Below are 19,086 nucleotides of genomic sequence, written 5' to 3' on the forward strand. Positions count from 1 at the left end.
TCAAAGAATACTCACGTAAAACATTTTGGTGTTCCTAATAGCCGAACAGCATTTCATTCTGTTATACGTAGGCTTCAGATCACCAATTCCTGTCTTGGTCTTAGTGGAGGATATTGATACAGACACTGGGTCTATCTTATCAGAACAGGGTATATTTTCCAAGCAGACTGAGGGAGTGAGCCTATTCTTCCAGGCTTTTGGGCTGTATCTCCATCTTTTCCTGCTCTCCTTCCCCTCAAAATCAATAAAAATTAGAGGATTAGCAAGAAAAAATTGTTGTTTATTCATTTAGTCGCTTCCGACTGTTCGTGACTTCATGGACCAGCCCACACCAGAGCTGCCTGTCGGTCGTCAACACCCCCAGCTCCCCCAGGGACGAGTCCGTCACCTCTAGAATATCCTCCATCCACCTTGCCCTTGGTTGGCCCCTCCTCCTTTTGCCCTCCACTCTCCCTAGCATCAGCATCTTCTCCAGGCTCTCCTGTCTTATTATGTGGCCAAAGTGCTTCAGTTTTGCCTTTAATATCATTCCCTCAAGTGAGCAGTCTGGCTTTATTTCCTGGAGTATGGACTGGTTGGATCTTCTTGCAGTCCAAGGCACTCACAGAATTTTCCTCCAACACCACAGTTCAAAAGGATCGATCTTCCTTCTCTCAGCCTTCCTTATGGTCCAGCTCTCGCAGCCATATGTTACTACAGGGAACACCATTGCTTTAACTATGCAGACCTTTGTTGTCAGTGTGATGTCTCTGCTCTTAATTATTTTATCAAGATTTGTCATTGCTCTCCTCCCAAGAATTAAACTTCTTCTGATTTCCTGGCTGCAGTCAGCAACTGCAGTAATTTGTCCACCTAGAAATACAAAGTCTGTCACTGCCTCTACATTTTCTCCCTCTATTTGCTGGTTAATAAAACTAAACGTAAAGAAAAAGACGAGAATATAAAGAAGGAGTAAAAAGTACAAGGAAAAAAAAAAGAACAAGAGAAAAAAGAGAAAAGTAAGAATATAATAAAGAGAAAAGAAATATATAGACTTCCAAATTTCATCACAATAAGTATAAATTAATTTAGTGACCCTTCACTCCCTCTAAAGTTACAAACAAATATCTCTTCATCCCATATCTCATCTCTTATCTATAAACCAATCCATAAAACATCATCTTTTTAGTCCTCTTGTCAGCAGAAAGTCTATAAAGAGTTGTCAGAAGTAACAACTTGTCTTATTTTAACCTTGATCAAATAAACCAATTTTATATTTGTTCCTTTTACTTCCAACAGTCTCAATCTTTAGTTCATTCAAATATTGTCATATAATTTGATTTCTTTTCATTTCTTCTTTGTCCCATCACACAGAATTCTGAGTGTGAGACTTTCTGGTTGAAGCTGGGGTCCAGCTGCTTTTGTCCTGCCCTTCTTGCTGCAAAGTATCTTCTCTGCCTTAGCTACTGGATTCTGTTGCTGTGTTGGTGGCTGAGACCCCAAGGCTACAGGTTCTTGGAGATTTCAATTTACCATCAGGAGAAGCTCAGGAGTTCATGGCCACCATGAAATAGCTTGACACATACCATGGGTCACGTGCTAGACCTGGTTTTGGTTTTGGGACATTTGAAACAAGATTTAATTCTGGAAGACATTATTATTAGTCTGCTGTGTGATCATAGTTCTCAGTGGCTTTTGATACTGTTGACAAAAGTATCCTTTTGGCTCATCTTTGAGTCTAGGGGTGGGAGGCACGGTTTTATGGCAACTGTCCTCCTTTCTCTGCAGTTAGTTCCAATCAGTGTTGGTGGATGGGAAGAGATCACATCTACAGTCCCTTGCCTGTGGCATGCCACAGGGTTCAAATCTCTTTCCTCTTCTGTTTAGCATCTATGTGAAACTGCTGGGTGAGGTCATCTGTCAGTTTGGGGTCAGATATGAGTAATATGCCAAATATATCCAGTTGTACATCTCAACCCCAGGCTGACAGAGTGATGCCATCAAATTCCTAGCCCAGTGTCTGTAGGCTATGCAGGTTTGGATGGGGGAAAACAGGCTCAGGCTCAATCCTGAACTCTTTGGTTCCAGTGATATTCCAGTGTTAACTCTTAATCAGATGGCACTTTCCCATTCAAGACTTATACACTATCTGGGGGTCTCCTGGACTCTCAGCTCCTGCTTATTGAACAGGTGGCAGCTATGGCCAAGAGGCCATTTGAACAGGTGCATCTGGTGCACCTTGTCTTGGACTGGCTGTTCAGACAATCACTCATACCCTTGTCACCTTATGACTGGATTGTTGTAATGCGGTATACTTTGGGCTACCCTTGAAGACCATCTGGAAGCTACAGCTGGTCCAGAACGCAGCAGCATAGGTAGTAATGTGAGGTATACATCATGTTCACATGATCTCATAGCTTCACGAGCTGTCTTGGTTACTAGTTAGCAATGTGAGGTACACATCATGCTCACATGATCCCATAGCTTTACCAGCTGTACTGGTTATCACCTTTACAGCCTCTTATGTCATAGTGCCTGACTATCTGAGGGACTGCTTTTCTCCAATTATTTCTGTCTCTCCAGGAGAATCAAGCAGGTTGGGTGCACTCTGGGTGCTGCCAATCAAGCAGTGGGAACCAGGAAGTGCACCTATTTGGTCGCACAGCTTGCCTTCTGGAACGATATTCCCCCAAAGATTTGTGTAGCTCCCACTCATAACATTCAGGAAATTACTAACACCTGGTTGTTTTCTCAGATCTTGGAATAAGGTAGCTTTGGAGCCACTTTTAGTTTAATTTCATTTCAACTGGTTTAAGATTGGATGTTTGTTCTTCTGGTCAGCCATGGTCTCCTTTCTTTGTGTTTGTAAACTGCCTAGAGTTGTCAAGATTTGAGCTGATTATGTAAATAAATAAAACAAATTCCTCCAAAGTTCCCTGAAATTGTAATTTTTTAATATAATTAAAGAATAAAAATATAATATGAATGAGAAGTAATCATATTCTCTACCTGTGATTTCATATAATTTAAATAGAATTTAAGTTGGTGGTCTGGTCCTATCTGTACCATGCTATTCAAAACCAAATATATTCCTTGTCCCCAAAGTGGTGGTGAAATTCTAATGTATAAAAAACTTTATATATTTAAGATAGTTGCTAAAGACAGAGCGCATCAGATATTCTTGCTTTTCTTTCTTTCTCTCTCTCACACAAATGACAGAATATGATGCTATGTAAAATGTGACATAGTCTGCATTAACATGAACTGCACATGTCTATTCAAAATGGAAAAAAAAATCTATTTCTGAAATATGCTTTATTCATATAAAAAAATCAGTCATGACACTATGAAAAAGACACTTGTGTACATGTACTTTCATTTAAAAATACAACAACAACAACAACAACAACAACAACAACAACCCTGCTCCTTGTTAAAAAAAGAGTCTGGGAATGGGCAAAATAATTTTGATTGTTCAAATATATACTTTATTCTATCCAAAACTATTTAAGTTAAAGAAGGGATTTGTGCATCTTATGTGTTATTGGTTCTATTCCTTCCGCATTCATCACCATAGGAAGCTATAATGCAATGTTGGCAGTGTTTGAACATCTAATCTCAGATGAAGAATGATTTCACAATGAGAGGCTGATGCACGTGTGGCCAAAGTCTAGTTAAAGCTAGTTAAGTGTTTACTATCTTTCCAACAACTGTAGCCTGTTGTAGTAGATTCAGTTTTATTAGATACCCCTTCCTTTTAATAAAGTGGAAACTCAGCCACCTAATTTAATTAATGTAGGCTGCATAAGGCTGGATCAGAGGAAGCTTCCTGCATCTCAAAAGTGCATTCCTATTCCTGTTTGTTTAGGAGGAGATACTTTCAAGTTTAATTGAGTTTATTTCCAGGTCTGTGTGTATAAGTCTGGAGGCTAAGGGATTTTTTATCAAGTGTGCAGGGTTATTATGAACCTGAGCAGTGGGAATGTTTCTAGCTGGATTTGCTTTGCTGTAGTTATTGTCTAAGGCTATCAAATGAAGGTGACTATTTTTTTTTTCATATATTTCTAATGTGAGACCTACTGCCTTCCCAAAATGGAGATTACCCATACAAAGAAATTTTCATGTTACCTCTGTAACCTCCTTCTCTCCATGCTTATGTCCCCCTAGAAGGAGCTTTCCTGAATAGGATTTTCCTTAGAGCAGATTTGACCTCTTGATTCCTCAAAGTGTAGATCAAGGGGTTTAAAACTGGAGTAAAGACACTATAAAACAGAGTGATGCTCATCTCCCTTTCAGAAGATTCACCAGGAGAGCTAAGCATGTAGTTGAACATAACAGGGATGTATAAAAGAGCTACAACTGTCAGGTGGGAAGCACAGGTGGAGAAAGCTTTCCAACGGCTCTGCCATTGCCTGGTTTTGAAAAAGAGGAATGAGACAATATAAAGGTAGGACAAGAGGGTAAGGAAGAAAGAAGCCAGAGCAATGCCACTAGTGACAACATTAAGAAGTGTGAGGTTTAGGACTGTGCTGCTGCAAGCCAACATGAGGAGAGGTTTGATGTCACAGAAAAAGTGCTGGATAAGATTAGGACCACAAAACCATAGCCGAGAGGTCACCACTGTGTGCATCAAGGCATGAAAGAAGCCAATGGCCCAGGTGGCCCCAGCTAGCATAACACAAACCCATTTGTTCATGATAATGGTATAACGCAAAGGATTACAGATAGCTATATAACGGTCAAACACCATGACGCCCAAAAGCATGCCTTCACTGCTACCCAAGAAGTGAAAGAAATGCAGCTGGGTGAGGCAGCCAATAAAGGAAATAGTTTGTTGCTCTGTTATGAACCCATTCAACATTTTTGGCACAGTCACTGTCGAGCAACATATATCCAAAAATGATAAATGCCCTAGGAAAAAATACATGGGGGTGTGGAGCCGTGGCTCAACAAGGGCAACTACCAAGATGGCCCCATTTCCCAGCAAGCAGGCCTGGTACAGCAGTAGGAAAACTGTGAAAAAAATGTGTTGCTGAATGTGGTCATTTGCTAGGCCTAGGAGAATGAATTCAGGCACCTCTGTCCAGTTCTCCATTTCTGTACAAATAGAAAACAAGCATGAGTATTGGACAGTGGTTCCACAGCAGAATGGGACTTTTTTAAAGAGAGAGACTGTGTTATGATGGGTATGAAGCCTTGAAACTCTTTCTGTTCTCTTTTTTTAATTATTAACAATAAATACTAACAGATATTCATGTAGATTTATCTTCAACCAATATAAATAGAATGTTCTCATTAAGCAGAATTGAAGTTGTAGCTAAGTAAGGGAGATACTGTAGCTAAGATGGATGAATGCCTGAGAAATGCTGTTGCTGATATACTGAGTACAAGCTTAATTTCCAAGCAGGTGAAAACCTAACTCAGCTTATCTGAACTAGTAAGCCAAGCAGAGTCAGCCCTGGCTAGTATGGAAGAGGGACCTGCAGGGAGTACCAAGGGTGTAGCTAGACTGGAAAGTCAAAAAAGGCTCTTGGGAGGAGGCCATGGCAAACCACTTCCATACTGTTCCTAAGAAAACTTTCCATGAAGTTACCATAAGGTAACTGAAATAAGCAAGGAAACAAATAAATGTTTACCGTATCCTCAGTGAAAGTTCTCCACTTATATAATGTTTATACTATTTCCAATTTAAAAGGCCAATAAGGGGGGGGGGGGAAGACATGAGAAACTCCATTGTGTTTTAAGACTCCACAATACAAATAATTTAAACTGTTCTTTTACTGTCATTTTTTGTTTTGTTTTACTGTATGTCCTTTGTTCTACATTTTTCCATATGTTTTTATTTATTTGTTTATGTATTTATTTGGTGCCTTTGAATCAGTGTTGACTCCTGGCAACTGCTTGCCCCACGGTCACCCAGCTGGCTTTGTGCCTGAGGCAGGATCAGAATTCACTGTCTCCCAATTTCTAGTCTGGTGCCTTGACCACTACAGCAAACTGGCTCTCTCCATCTGTTTGTCTGCTATTTTCAATTCTGCTCATTTAAAACCTATGAGTGCAATCAGAGTAGTTTCATAAAATGTCTGTCATTTTCCCTACTTTTTTTTTTAGTAGAATTTTTACAGTTTCCTTTCTTAGTAAAGAATTCAAGGAGAGAGAGAGAGAGAGAGAGAGAGAGAGAAGATATATGTCTTTTGATTTCCTGATATAGGGCCAAGAGAGATTTGTTGGCCCAGTGTCACCCAGCTGTGTCTGCCCCTTCTAGTCCAGCATTTACCTACTCCACCACACTGGGTCTGTGTATGTGAAATAATAATAATAATAATAATAATAATAATAATAATAATAATATTTTTAAAAAAGGTCCATTGTAGATGACATACTGATCATAAATTCCCTATGCAATTTTTAAGCCACAGCTCTCAGTACCCTCTTCAAAGCTGCAGCAGAAGGAAATGGAAATGTTCCCTACCATTACCGACTTCCAGCATTTGATTTCTACCTTAAAACTATGTCACACTTATGGTTTACTAACCTCTCTTATTTCTCTCTTTCACACACACCCAAAAAAGTGGACAACCAATATGTCTGCAGAGGGAGCTGCAGAACATCCTGAAAGCAACGGTTTTCTATTGACCTTAAATGCTGGCATTCAGAGTGATGCATCTCCTGCTTTTCGATCCCTTCTTGCACTTGCTAGGACCTTCCCTGCCTGAATGGATGAGATATAATGGCAATGTCCTATGCCCTTAATCTCAGGCAAGCTTAGCAAGGAAGCTAAATTGTTGAGCTTCCTTTCAAAATTACAGTATATCTTGGTTTACAGTTTTAGCTTTTAATTTATGGTTATGGATGTGTGTTGGCAAATATTTTTTCTCACCTTATCCTGTGAATGTTTCCATAGCTAAAGAAAACATTTTGTTCTTTTTGAACAAGGTTTCCAGTTTTCCAAATCATTCCTTTAGCTGTATAAAGAAAACAAATTCACAGAAATGGCAGCTCAGAAGAATTTTTTAACAAAGTGGGATGCAATATTATTATCTGTTAACCTCTGTGGACCAAGCTGCAGTTTAAGCTCTAGCATAATAGAATTACTGAACAGTTGGAAGATTTAATCTTTATTGTGGAGTCTTGGTAAAAAGCACATTTAGAATTTAGAATATTAGAAAGCAGTGAAATTCATCAGTTCAATCTATATTCACAGGCTTATGCTTGTCATTACCAGCTTTTATTAATACCCTCCAGGTTTTATGCAAGTTTATCAAGTGAAATTTACCTTGGCAGGACAGAAAATGTCACTCCTCATTGCTGCTGATGTAGCAGCTTCAGGAAAGCAAGCAATGGTAGGGAAACAAGCAGGATTTTATTTTTTCCTCACACCCTGGACTACTTGTAGTCTACAGACTTAAAACTGAGATTTCTACTCTAACATTACTTTCTTCTTCCAAGTGGGCAATACAAGCTTTTAGCTTATGATTCCTTTCTATCTGCAATAGAGTAAGATAGGTGAGAAGACATGAATGAGCACGTGACCCATGTGGAATGAAATGAATAAACCCCCACAATGAGGAAAAAATGAAGAGTTGTATGCAGACTTAAATAAGAAATGGTTTGCTCCTGATGTTCATACCTGGATAGATTGCATTTTTCATTCATTCAACATATTCAGCTGATACAATCAGTTGCATTCAGAGAATCATGAGACACTGTTGTCTGAATCCTATTGCTCAAGTTAAAGGAAATCAGAACTGTAGCTTCTCTGTACAGTTTAAAAGCACCGTATTATTAGTACTGCTTACATTTTAAATCATAACATATATTAAGGAGTGGGAAAATCTGTGGGGATAATTTAAATCTTGGAATATTTCCCAATTCAGAAGTCATATGAGAGTTCCTTTAGTTAGAAAACAAATGTCTAATTGGCTCTCTGGAGAGATGGCTGTTATTATTTTGTTTACCTTTTAATTATAATTTAACTTCTGGACTTGAAATTCTATTTCTTCATTGTATTAGTCATTTTGTCTAGGAATCAGAGTAAATGCCTTAAAAAAAAAACAATTCTTATATAATTATAATTGTTAGAAAACACATTCAGGTATGACCTAGGAACAATCTGGAATTAAGACATAAGTGTCCAAAATTCTCAGTTTTCATAAATGAAATTATGATTTCTTCCTTAATATCAGCAACAAAAGATATTACTATGCCACTGTTAACAATGGTCTAGGAATAGACATATACATACACACAAACACATACACACATACATGCTGTACATACATATAACAATCAACTCACCAAACAAACAACAGAAAATCACAAAATAATGAATTCCTTTTGGGGGGATGGGGTATTTGTTTTCAAACTGGTATTTGTAGTATTTTATTTCTCATTCCATACTGATGTCTTTCCATCAGAATAGCCAGCATGCTACAACAGGTTGTTGTTGTTGGGAAAAAAATGGGAAGAGCTGCTGAAGAAAAGGCAGAATAAAAATGTAATAAATAAACAAATAAACATACATTAAAATACATTCATAATTTGAGAAGAAATGCATTAAAATGTGTATTTTGAGGAAAAATATTCAAAACTAATATTTAAATGAGAGATTAATATGAAAAATAATTAGGCATACTTATAAGTGAATACATCCAAAAATATATATCCCCATAATGTCACATAGCTTAACATATTTAATAAATTAATTATAGAGATAAATCAATTTGTCCATCATGCACACACCCACACACACCCAGTTTCTCTCTCTCACACACACACTACTAATTATTCTCATACTTGGCTTCTTAGATAAGTAAAAATAGTTATTAATTTTGGTGATTCTTTCTCTTTGGCCCATCACTAGCCAGTGAGAAAAATCATAGCTCGGCAACAGGTATGGAATCTCTGCTGCATGATTCTGTCCATAAGGCTCTGTCCATCATCTTCAGGATCTTTCCTTACCCTTCTACCTATACTGGTATAACCAAATTAAAAAAACAAAACCAAAACCAAAACCAAAAGCCAAAACCAACCAAAACATATTCTGCATAACAAGCAGCACCTTTTTAAGCAGCACCTTTTTAATGGTAGTTTTCTTCTTCCTTTCCTTTCTTTATATAGACTACAAAAGCTGACTTGCAGATTCCTTCATGTTCTATTCAAAAGGCATTGGGGTTTGGTCCCAATATTCAGTTTTTAGGAACTTCAACCTGTATCCAATCCACTGTGTCTTTTTAATGTTATCATAGATGATAGATAGATATTCTTAAGAAAATTAGTAAAATTGAAAATAAAGTAGTTCAGATTGAGAGACATCCTCCTAATGTCACCTCCTGCCATCACAATGCATATTGTTGAATATACATGAAATAGTCATTCTCAGAACAAGTCACTATTTCAGACAAATAAACTTAAATCCCATTGTTTTCAATTATTATACTAATTTATAATTAAAACTGGATCCAGCACAGATTACACACAACAGTCATATCTCTCCAAAATTTGTATCAAAGGTCCAAAGATGTCAGGTGGGACAGAAGTATCTAATGGTCCAAGGTAACAGATAATAAGGACAAGTCCAGCAGCATCACTGTTGTGCTTTGGCCACCCAGATACCATTCAGCATGTGAAAGAGTACCATATCCTGCTCAGAATCTCAAATAAAAGGAGTAACCAAAGTCAACTTGAGAGGTGGACTGCCCATTCAGAAAGGGTGACTTTCTCAAGGACTTCTATAAAGAAAGGGAAGGAATAACATAAGTCAATAAATAGGAAAAAAACAAGGGACCAAGAGATTTCTTGAACAATGGATGAAGGAAGGTGTGCTTAAGGGAGCCTGGAAAACTATTAGGTTGTTCAAAAGAGGAAGGATTTCAAGTAAATTAAGCAGGGAAGACTTTCAAGTTAAAGGGAAGTACGCTAAAATGTAGGGGAAGTAGGGAAAAGATGAGAGGATAAGAAGAAAGGCAGAAATAATCCCTGCCATTGCTTCTTAGGCAATTTGACAAGATGACTCAAGGAGTAAAGCAATAGTGTTATATGGAAAGCCTTGAGTAATTGTCCTCAGCTTTTTATCTAAAAATTCACCTATGATCTTTGCAGATAGATCATCTTGAATGCATAGAACCACATAGACCAGGAGAGAACATTTGTGAAAGAAATAACATTGGGGAAATGAGATTGTGAAAACAGAAAAAAACAGAACACAAACAAAACACAAACCTTTATTTATTTATTTTTTCCAAGGCCTCTATAAACCAATAGGTGTAACACTTTGGGAGCCTTTTGCTATTGTCATTCCAAGTGATGGACACTTCCTTGTTCATATCTGGTGAAAAAAGGTCCAACTACTGCCTAGGAAGATGATATAGGAACATTCCTTGAAAACAATGGGTTAAGTTCCCAAAACAATTTAATATCCTAACAACATGATATATCTCTTTGCTTATGTATCATTGAAGAAAAATGGATTTTTAACTGCCTTCATCAAGTTTAAGAGTTTGGGTTTGTATATTTCAATTTGAAAGTAATCCGTTGTATATAATGGTATTTCCACATATACTGTATTAAATGAAGCAAAAATGTATTGAGAGGAAATTGCTTGATTACTGCAAAATTATCTTATTTTACTATCCCACATGGTTACATATTTTCTATGCACAAAATACAGATATCAAGGACATCAGAGAACCCAACAATATGTAGATGCTTAATATCTACTACTATTACTACAATTGCTATCAGAGGAAATAATTCTCAGAGAAATTATCCTCTCCAGTTTTCACCAAAGAAGCCAAAATTCAATGTACAGTATATTAGGTATATTTATTGATTTTATTGATTGATTGATTTGAAGTTTTGTTTAGGTGCTTTAGTCATATGACATTAATCAGTGTACAGCAATCTCTTCAAACAATAGTACTAAATTCAAATCAATAAAGTTATAACATCTTCATTGTCAAACAATGTCAAACAAACAATATCTGTTAAAAATATCACAATAAAATCTTATCCATCATTACGTGGAATACCAAACGATATCATTGCAGTAATAAAAACAGGACGAGAGACTCAAATGTAACACCTTCAGTCTTGAACAACTGCCATACAGGTTACACAAAGTTTGAATATCCAGGGGGTGGGGAGGGGGGTAGGTGAGGAATAAAGCCTGAAAAACATTATGATTTCCATAATGACTTATGACTTATGTGCTTGCATCAAATGTTGCACATAATTGTAGTATTTGCATGATGATATCATAGTATGTGTCATCACTTTGACCTTGTAGCGGTTTCTATGGATTTGATGGCCATAAAGCCTAATAAGGACCATGCAAATCTAGAAAAATCATTATGTTTTATGACATTAAAATAAAATGTATCCTTCCATGACCATCTCCAGGTTCAAGGAAAATAATAATTTCTTCAATTCATATGTAATATCTGAATGTTTGTCATTGATTTTTTAATAACAGCTCTTACTTCTTGGTTCCTTAGAGTGTAAATCAGAGGATTCAAAACTGGAGTGACAACAGTGTACATAAGAGTGACCATCATTTCTTGCTGTAGTGATTCTCCAGAGGATGGAGGAACATAAGTCAAAATGGCCCCTGCATAGAAAAGAGTCACAACTGTGAGATGCGATGCACACGTAGAAAAGGCTTTTGTTCTACTTTCCTTAGTCTTAACTTTTAAAAAGAGGAAGGAGATGATATAAATGTATGACAGAAATGTAAGGATGAAAGGGAGCACAACAATTAAACCTGTGATGATGTTGAGAAGGCTGAGATTCAATGTGGTGCTACAGCATGCCAACTTCAAGAGGGGCTTGATGTCACAGAAGAAATGTTGCACTACATTGGGGCCACAAAATTTTACTTGGGAAGTCATAATTGTATGCATTAGAGCATGTAAGAATCCAGTGGTCCAGGTAATTATTGCTCCCCTAATGCAGGCCTTCTTATTCATGATAGTGGTGTATCGCAGTGGATTACATATGGCCACATAGCGGTCATATGCCATGACACCCAGCAATAAAGCTTCACTGCTGCCTAGGAAGTGGAAAAAATGGAGCTGAGTGAGACACCCAATAAAAGAGATTCTCCAATGTTCCACAAGAAGGCCAGTCAACATCTTGGGTACAGTGACTGTAGAGTAACAAATATCTAGGCAAGAGAGGTTTACGAGAAAGAAATACATAGGAGTATGGAGGCGTGGCTCAGCCAGTGTTATGAGCAAAATGGTGGTATTTCCTAACAGGCTGGCAAAATAGAGCAGCAAAAAAAGAAAGAAGAGAAAGGTCTGAAGCTCAGGGATGTTAGTCAGGCCCATAAGGATGAATTCATTCACCTTTGTCTTGTTTTCCAGCACTGAAAAATATAGAAAGAAATATTGCTACTACTACTATTATTACTGATAATTCTAAACAATATTGGGTAATTCTACGTTCAAAGAAAGAAAGAAAGTAAGTAAGTAAGTAAGGATGGATGGATGGATGGATGGAAAGAAAATGAGTTAAGACTAGAACATCCAAAAGGGGAATTGAATTTCTAGAGCTCAATAAATCTCCAGAGGACATATTAATGCAATTTGGTTTGTGAAAAAGGTTCTTTGTGAGAACCATGTCAGGAATGGAAAGTGAGTTTAATTCTGGAAAACCTTTTTGACTTTGAGTTCTCACTGAAAGAATGAAAGTATACTGTATGTGTGTATATTCTTAAATCTGGCTTTCAAGCACTATTAGAACTGACAGCTATTTACTATCTCCTGAATTAGAGATAGCATACTGGTTGCTGGGAACAATAGTGGGAGGACTGTGTGCTACCATTCTCTGCACTAGATTTGTGGTCTTTCCAAATGTATCTACTTTGCCTTTGCATAATACTGAATGTTGTACTGGGTGGCCTTATGGCTTGATCCAGCAGACCTCTTCTTACTGGTGTAACCATGAAAAGTTTTTGCTGCTGTAAAAATTATCCTGAGTTCTTCTGTCCACATTTCTTTTCCCTGATCGGTACAAGTTGCTCGTGGATATTGAGAAACCAGTGTAGTTAGTTCAGAGCTAACTAAACCAGTTAAAGCATCAAGTCTGCCATTACTTCTATCTTCGTTTTTAACTCTGCATTCCAATTCTGTCGCTTTTCCTTTTCCAACTAGTTTTACCATTTTCAATTACCGTAGTTAATCCATTTTTTGATGGCAGATGTGAGCACATTAAACTTGATATAACCGCATAATATTATAAGTGCACAAAATGCTCAGAGACCCAGTATTTATGCTGAACTGTAGAGGTAAAGGCATTCAGATTCTAGTCCCACCTGAGGCACAAAGCCAGCTGGGTGACTTTGGGCCAGTCATTCTCTCCAGGCGATGGCAAACACTTGTGATAAAAACCTTGCCAATCAGACATGACTGAACATGTGTATGTGTGTGTGCGTGCAGAGAGAGAGAGAGAGAGAAATAAGAAATGGGAAGATTGGTTGTATTCATGACTGAAGAAAAGCCAAAAGACTAGCTGGTTAAGGAAAGTCACAAAAACTAATCTGCTTTCTTACTTGCATTTTTACAGCTCTCTCCAAATTCTTGCCAACCTTCTAGGTGAGCTGAGTGGAAAACAGCAGACAGACCACAAACATTGTACTTACCAAGGAATCCTCCTTCATTTATCTTAGTCCCTCTGCATTAAATTATTTCATGGGAAAAATAAACAAGAAGTTAATTACTCTCCCTGGAATAATGAATGTGCTCGATGCGATGCTACAAACAAAAATCAACCCAGGTCCATCTAGGATGGCAATGTAATTATGACTTTTTTTCTTCCTATGCTCAACTAAAAATTAGCCATACATGTTAGAAAAGGTCTCTTAGAAGTAACATTATTAAGGCACTTATCTCATCTCTGCCCTTTTTCTGCGTGAAGGGAGTTCAGCCCTCCACAGTTATTTTTTCTGTCCTAGTAGATTTGGGAATGGGGTCAGCTCTAAATTCCCTATTAGTTGTGTGTTGCTTGTTGGTGTGAGCAGCAGGTGTCTTTACAGTTTCCGCTGTTTTACTTCGGTGACTTTCAGTATATTTTACAAAGGACTCCTTTAGTACAGTAGATGAATCTTATTTTTGACTGATGTCAACAGTTCAAAGATTGAGATCATTGCTTGTGCTGTGTGCAGTCATTGCCTAGTTATGAAGTCTGTTACATTCTCCTTTTTTAAGTTCATATCAATCCCATCTTGCATAAGCAATGGGGGGAGGGGGGCATCCCCTAGCAAGGAAGAAGAAGGTTCTATAAGCTGTCGACTTTCAATTTCTGTCTATAGATCCCATTCCAAAGAGTTATAAGTGTCATGCCTATCTAGAGAGTGCGTAGGGTCAGAGTTACTTACCAAAGTTGTCTGTTTGCTAATTGTATATTCATCCATTTTCTGCTGTTTCAAAGGCTTAGGTGGAGTCTGTGTTGTGAAGTGTACATGCTGTCTCTTCCTCATTTTTTCCCATTCTTCAGTCCTGTTTTATATTTTATTGAATTGAAGGTGGAGCAGATAGATGACCCCCAAGTGCTACAGTTTATAAAAAGTAAATTGAAAGTACAAAAATTAAAATAGCAAGTTGAAAGATTAAAATAAAATAATAAAATAAAATAAAATAAAATAAAATAGAGACCATAGATTCAGAGATGCTTACACATCACCATCTTGAGGCCACCCCCAATTATTAAGGCACAAAAACATCTACAAAGATATTTCAGAAGATTAGACCAGAGACTCTCATTATTATATAAGATGAGAGAGACTGCCATTAGTATATAAGATGAGGTCCTCCTGGATGTGCTAAGATTGGTAGATTATCATTTGAGATTACTTAGCAAGTGGGTCTTCTTTGTGTTACTGTCTGAACTCTGGAATGATCTCCTTCCTGAAATTCATGATATGCTTACCATTAATTTTTTTTAGACACAGCTCCATCTCCTCACTATTGCCTTCGTTGTATTAATGTTAGATGAATGATTATGTTTTCTTCTTATTCTCCTACCACAACCTATTCCCAGCTTAGAGGAAATAAGGCTACTCAGGACTCCTTAGCCCTGAAAGATACTGGGAAGTGGTAAAATTTAGAAAAATCACTAATGAAACATACCTATTCATTTTTTATAGTGTAGATGCAGACCCAATCTGTATGTGCTAAAAGTTGCCATTTTGAATACCATGGATGACTTTGGAAAGAGAACTATGTGCTACTATGAATGTACAATTCAGTAAACAAAATTATTACAAAACAGAATATTCTATCCCTAGTAGAAGATATGTGTAGTATTTTTAATTGCCATTTTGAGCTGCCATTTATAGATACTATTAGTTCAGTATCTGAGAACATATTTTTGGAAATTTAAAAATTGGGCAGAGTTCTTGTCTGAAATATTTAAATTTCAGGACCTAAAAACTCCATTATTTGTAAAGACAGTGTGCTTCTCTAGTACATATGCACTAGATATTTCTATTATTATTCTTTCTCCTCCCCTCTCCCCTTTCTTTCTCTTTCTCTTCTTCACCTCTATAATCACAGCTTTGATACCAGAAGTGTTTTGTAAATGTCAAGATAGCCCACTTGTTAAGCCAACAGCAGCACAGGACTTCATTTTTCCCCTTATTGTGCCTCTTGTTTTTTTCATCCATTCCTTGCTCTTCAACCACTTGTCTTTTCTAGCAAACAGTGTTTAATTTCACCTTCTCCATAACAGTTTATTTTCTACTGTCCATAATCATCATGGTGGATCTTGCAAGAAGCAAAACAGTAGCCAAGTCTGTTGTGTTTCTCTGATACCTTGGGCAACTTGGAATCTGGCTTGTTTGGCTAGTATTCTCTGATTAGAAAGGCACAATATTGTTTTATGGTAATGTTTGATAGAATTGATAGATTGATAGGAGTTTTAAGCATGAATGATAAAGGTTTTTTTTTTTTTTTTTCTGGAAGCAAAAACATTAGAAGTTAGGTCTAACTTCCATGGATTGCATCCCATAGCTTGAGAATTATGCAGGAAAAAGGTCTGTTTGGTAAGCGTAGCAGTAGTCCTCTGAGAATTAAGACATCTTTCTATTGACATGATTGCTCATTAGTTTCCCATTGAGCAACTCAGTCCTTCAGCTAATAAGACAATATTTTGTTCAGAGTGTGTAAGTTAATTTATTGACATATGTGGTTGTCATGAAGTGCCAACTAATGCAGTTCTGTTGATTCCACTATCATGCACTAGTTAGTAGGCAATCTGCCAGACATCACTAGTTGAAGCTTCTGGAAACTCTTAGACTATAAAACTCTTAAACTATACATACCCCATGTATGCTATATTTCAGTGGTCAATTTGTGATATCATCTGGATTTATCCTGTAGTATCTCTCTACCTTTCCTGATAGAAAGTAATGAAAATTCTCCCCCCTCCCCCCATGAAATTAGTACATCAGGGACTCTAATTATGCATTGGCATTTGGACGCCTGCAATTATTGAAATCACAGTGATTTATTTTAATGTTTGCTATGTCCCTGTAGATTAACCAACATTGCTTGTAACTCAGATTTGTGGGGTTATGTGGATTCACCATAGTAATTATTTAGCTTTTACATATAACCTAAGAGGTTCACAATTAGGACTGTAGCAATTGAAGTGAAGAATGTTGTATGTCTGATATTTGTTAGATGGATTTATAGAGATGCAGACCAGTTTGCATATGATGACAATTAAATTGAATATTGCTCCTTCTGAACAATGCTACTGCTAAATAAATGATGTGTGAAAACCAAAGTGCTGCTAGACATCTGTATAGTAATACAGCATTCCTTCCAGGTTAAATTGCTTCAGCAGTCAAAAAATGAATATTAACTACAGTTAATATGTACATATGTTACATGTTCACATAATGAATATGTTTCTTTTTCTCTTGGTACTGTTACCATCTGATACTGTCTCCAGGCATCTGGCAATTGATGCAGACAATCATCATATAAGCCTCCCTGAATATTATTTGATGGGGGACTATATTTTTGGTGGGATTTTTTCTATGCATTCTGCTTTTTTTGGTGTGGGAACTTTTGAAAAACCTCCTTTGTTCTTTAATTTGGTCAAACAGAGGTAAATATTATTATCATTTTTTTTTTTCCTTTTGTGAAATATGGAAGTTTTCCCTTCCAGCAAGTCGTTTTAGATAGTTAGAATCTGTCACAAATACATAGTCTCAGTTCACAATAATTTTCATAAGTATGACATTTTTCCAAACTGGACTTTCCAGCAATAAGTTGTAGAATTAGTTGACTGTATGTCTCTCAGAGTTATCTAAGATAGAACTTCAGCAAAAAGGACAAGCAGCTCTTTCGATTCAGACTAAATTGAGCAATCTTCAGTAAATTTAGCCCAAAGCTTCTAAGACAGAAAAAGAGTTCCGTCTTCAAATTGGTTGAACAGGACTCTCACTTGATATTATTTCTGATAATAATCAGAGTGAAGTGACAGAGATGTAGTGTATTTACTGACTAAGAGTTTTCTCAGTATAATACATTGAAAACTCAGATATTTAATCCCAAAATTCCAATCCTTCCATTTCCAAAGCCCTGGTATAACTCAGTGATCATGACACATAGGCATTGTGTCTGCTCAAAAGGATTTTCCAGAATGCAAGGCCTAGAAGGCTATGATGTGGTATGCTTTATTTTTCACCAAGTTAGAATGATGGCAGATATATAATTACAGAATGGCAACTCAGTGTGACTTAAAGATATACTTTCAGCAAAAAGGTTGACCAGCCGTTCCTCTTCACACTGGACTTTCAGGACAAAACTTCCACAATACAAGAAGGACATGGTTCTTGAATTTATTGTTTGTGATGCTTATACTGAAGCTTGAGGCTCATAATACAATTTGAGTTTGTTGCATTACATTGTTAACTCTTTTTTGTATTTTCTCCTTTCCTCATTTATCTATCTATCTATCTATCTATCTATCTATCTATCTATCTATCTATCTATTTATTTCTCCTGCTACTGATTTCTCATAATGGTTTTACAAGCACTCATTCCTTTCCAAAGCCTTCCAGGCTTTCGACAAATCCTGTTTTCAGCAAGCTGTTTTCTTTCCATTACATTTATTAGATATCTCCCAACAGTTATGAAATAAATAATTAAGGTATTTGCTTACATTTGAATGAACCCAAATCAAATATAAACTGATTGTCACTGAGGAATTCTACCACCTAGTGATAAAAAATAGAAATATTGTTAGCTCTCAGTTTCTTATTAATATAAATATCACTTTCCAGAATATTTAAGATCTTAATACAATTCAACTTTCAGGATACAACCAAAGAATTATCAGCATATCTTGGCTGCTGTGTTTGCTCTTAATGAGATCAACAAGAATCCTGCACTTCTATCAAATATCACTCTGGGTTTCCGCATAGTTGACAACTATTACATGGGAATTCTGACTTATTTGTATACATTACAGCTGCTTACTACACGAAGAAGAGGAAGCTATAATTATAGATGTGACACACAAGAGCAACTCTTGGCCATTGTTGGGGGACTTGGCTCTGAAAATTCCATCCAAATTTCAAACATTGTAGGCATCTACAAGATACCACAGGTATGAATGTTCTGATAGATCAGTTGTGCCACCTTCTGTGGATATTCAGCTGACAATTGATGCTACATAAATTTATAGTGAGATTAGCAGTATTTTCTTCTTACAGCTTATCTTGATTTTGCTTATTTGGTCTTCTAGCCTTTGGTTGAAGATAACATTATCTGATGCTTACAGTAATATAAATCTCACAAAAATGTAAGCAATAGGTGCAAAATATATACAATTTATTTCAAGGACATTAAATATGAACATTTTCAAGGGTAATTGTTTGATTTTATCAGTGTTTTTATTGGCATTAATAAAGTCCATAATGTCGCCTATGCACGATTAAATGGATTTTTATTTTTACTGTGACAACATATTTCATAATGTGACGTATGTATATAGCTATAGCTATGTCAGTGATCAAAAGTCAATGCTTTTATTTTACAAATTGAGATATGTTGAATTCAGTTTATGTTTAATCTCACCCTATGGATAGTGCAA

The 19,086-nt window shown here is 36.6% G+C and overlaps 2 protein-coding genes across 2 annotated transcripts; both read right to left on the reverse strand.

Annotated features, from left to right (window-relative positions):
- Window positions 1-4,132: 4,132 nt before the first annotated feature.
- On the reverse strand, window positions 4,133-5,074 carry LOC134496469 (olfactory receptor 12D2-like). Its single transcript, XM_063302197.1, has one exon. It carries the CDS (start codon window positions 5,072-5,074, stop codon window positions 4,133-4,135), a length of 942 nt encoding a protein of 313 aa, XP_063158267.1.
- Window positions 5,075-11,402: 6,328 nt separating this feature from the next.
- Window positions 11,403-12,338, reverse strand: LOC134496470 (olfactory receptor 12D1-like). Its single transcript, XM_063302198.1, has one exon. The coding sequence runs from the start codon at window positions 12,306-12,308 to the stop codon at window positions 11,403-11,405; it is 906 nt and encodes a 301-aa protein (XP_063158268.1). The 5' UTR covers window positions 12,309-12,338.
- Between the last annotated feature and the right edge of the window lie 6,748 nt (window positions 12,339-19,086).

Source organism: Candoia aspera, chromosome 4, assembly GCF_035149785.1.
Source record: "Candoia aspera isolate rCanAsp1 chromosome 4, rCanAsp1.hap2, whole genome shotgun sequence".
NCBI lineage: Eukaryota > Metazoa > Chordata > Lepidosauria > Squamata > Boidae > Candoia > Candoia aspera.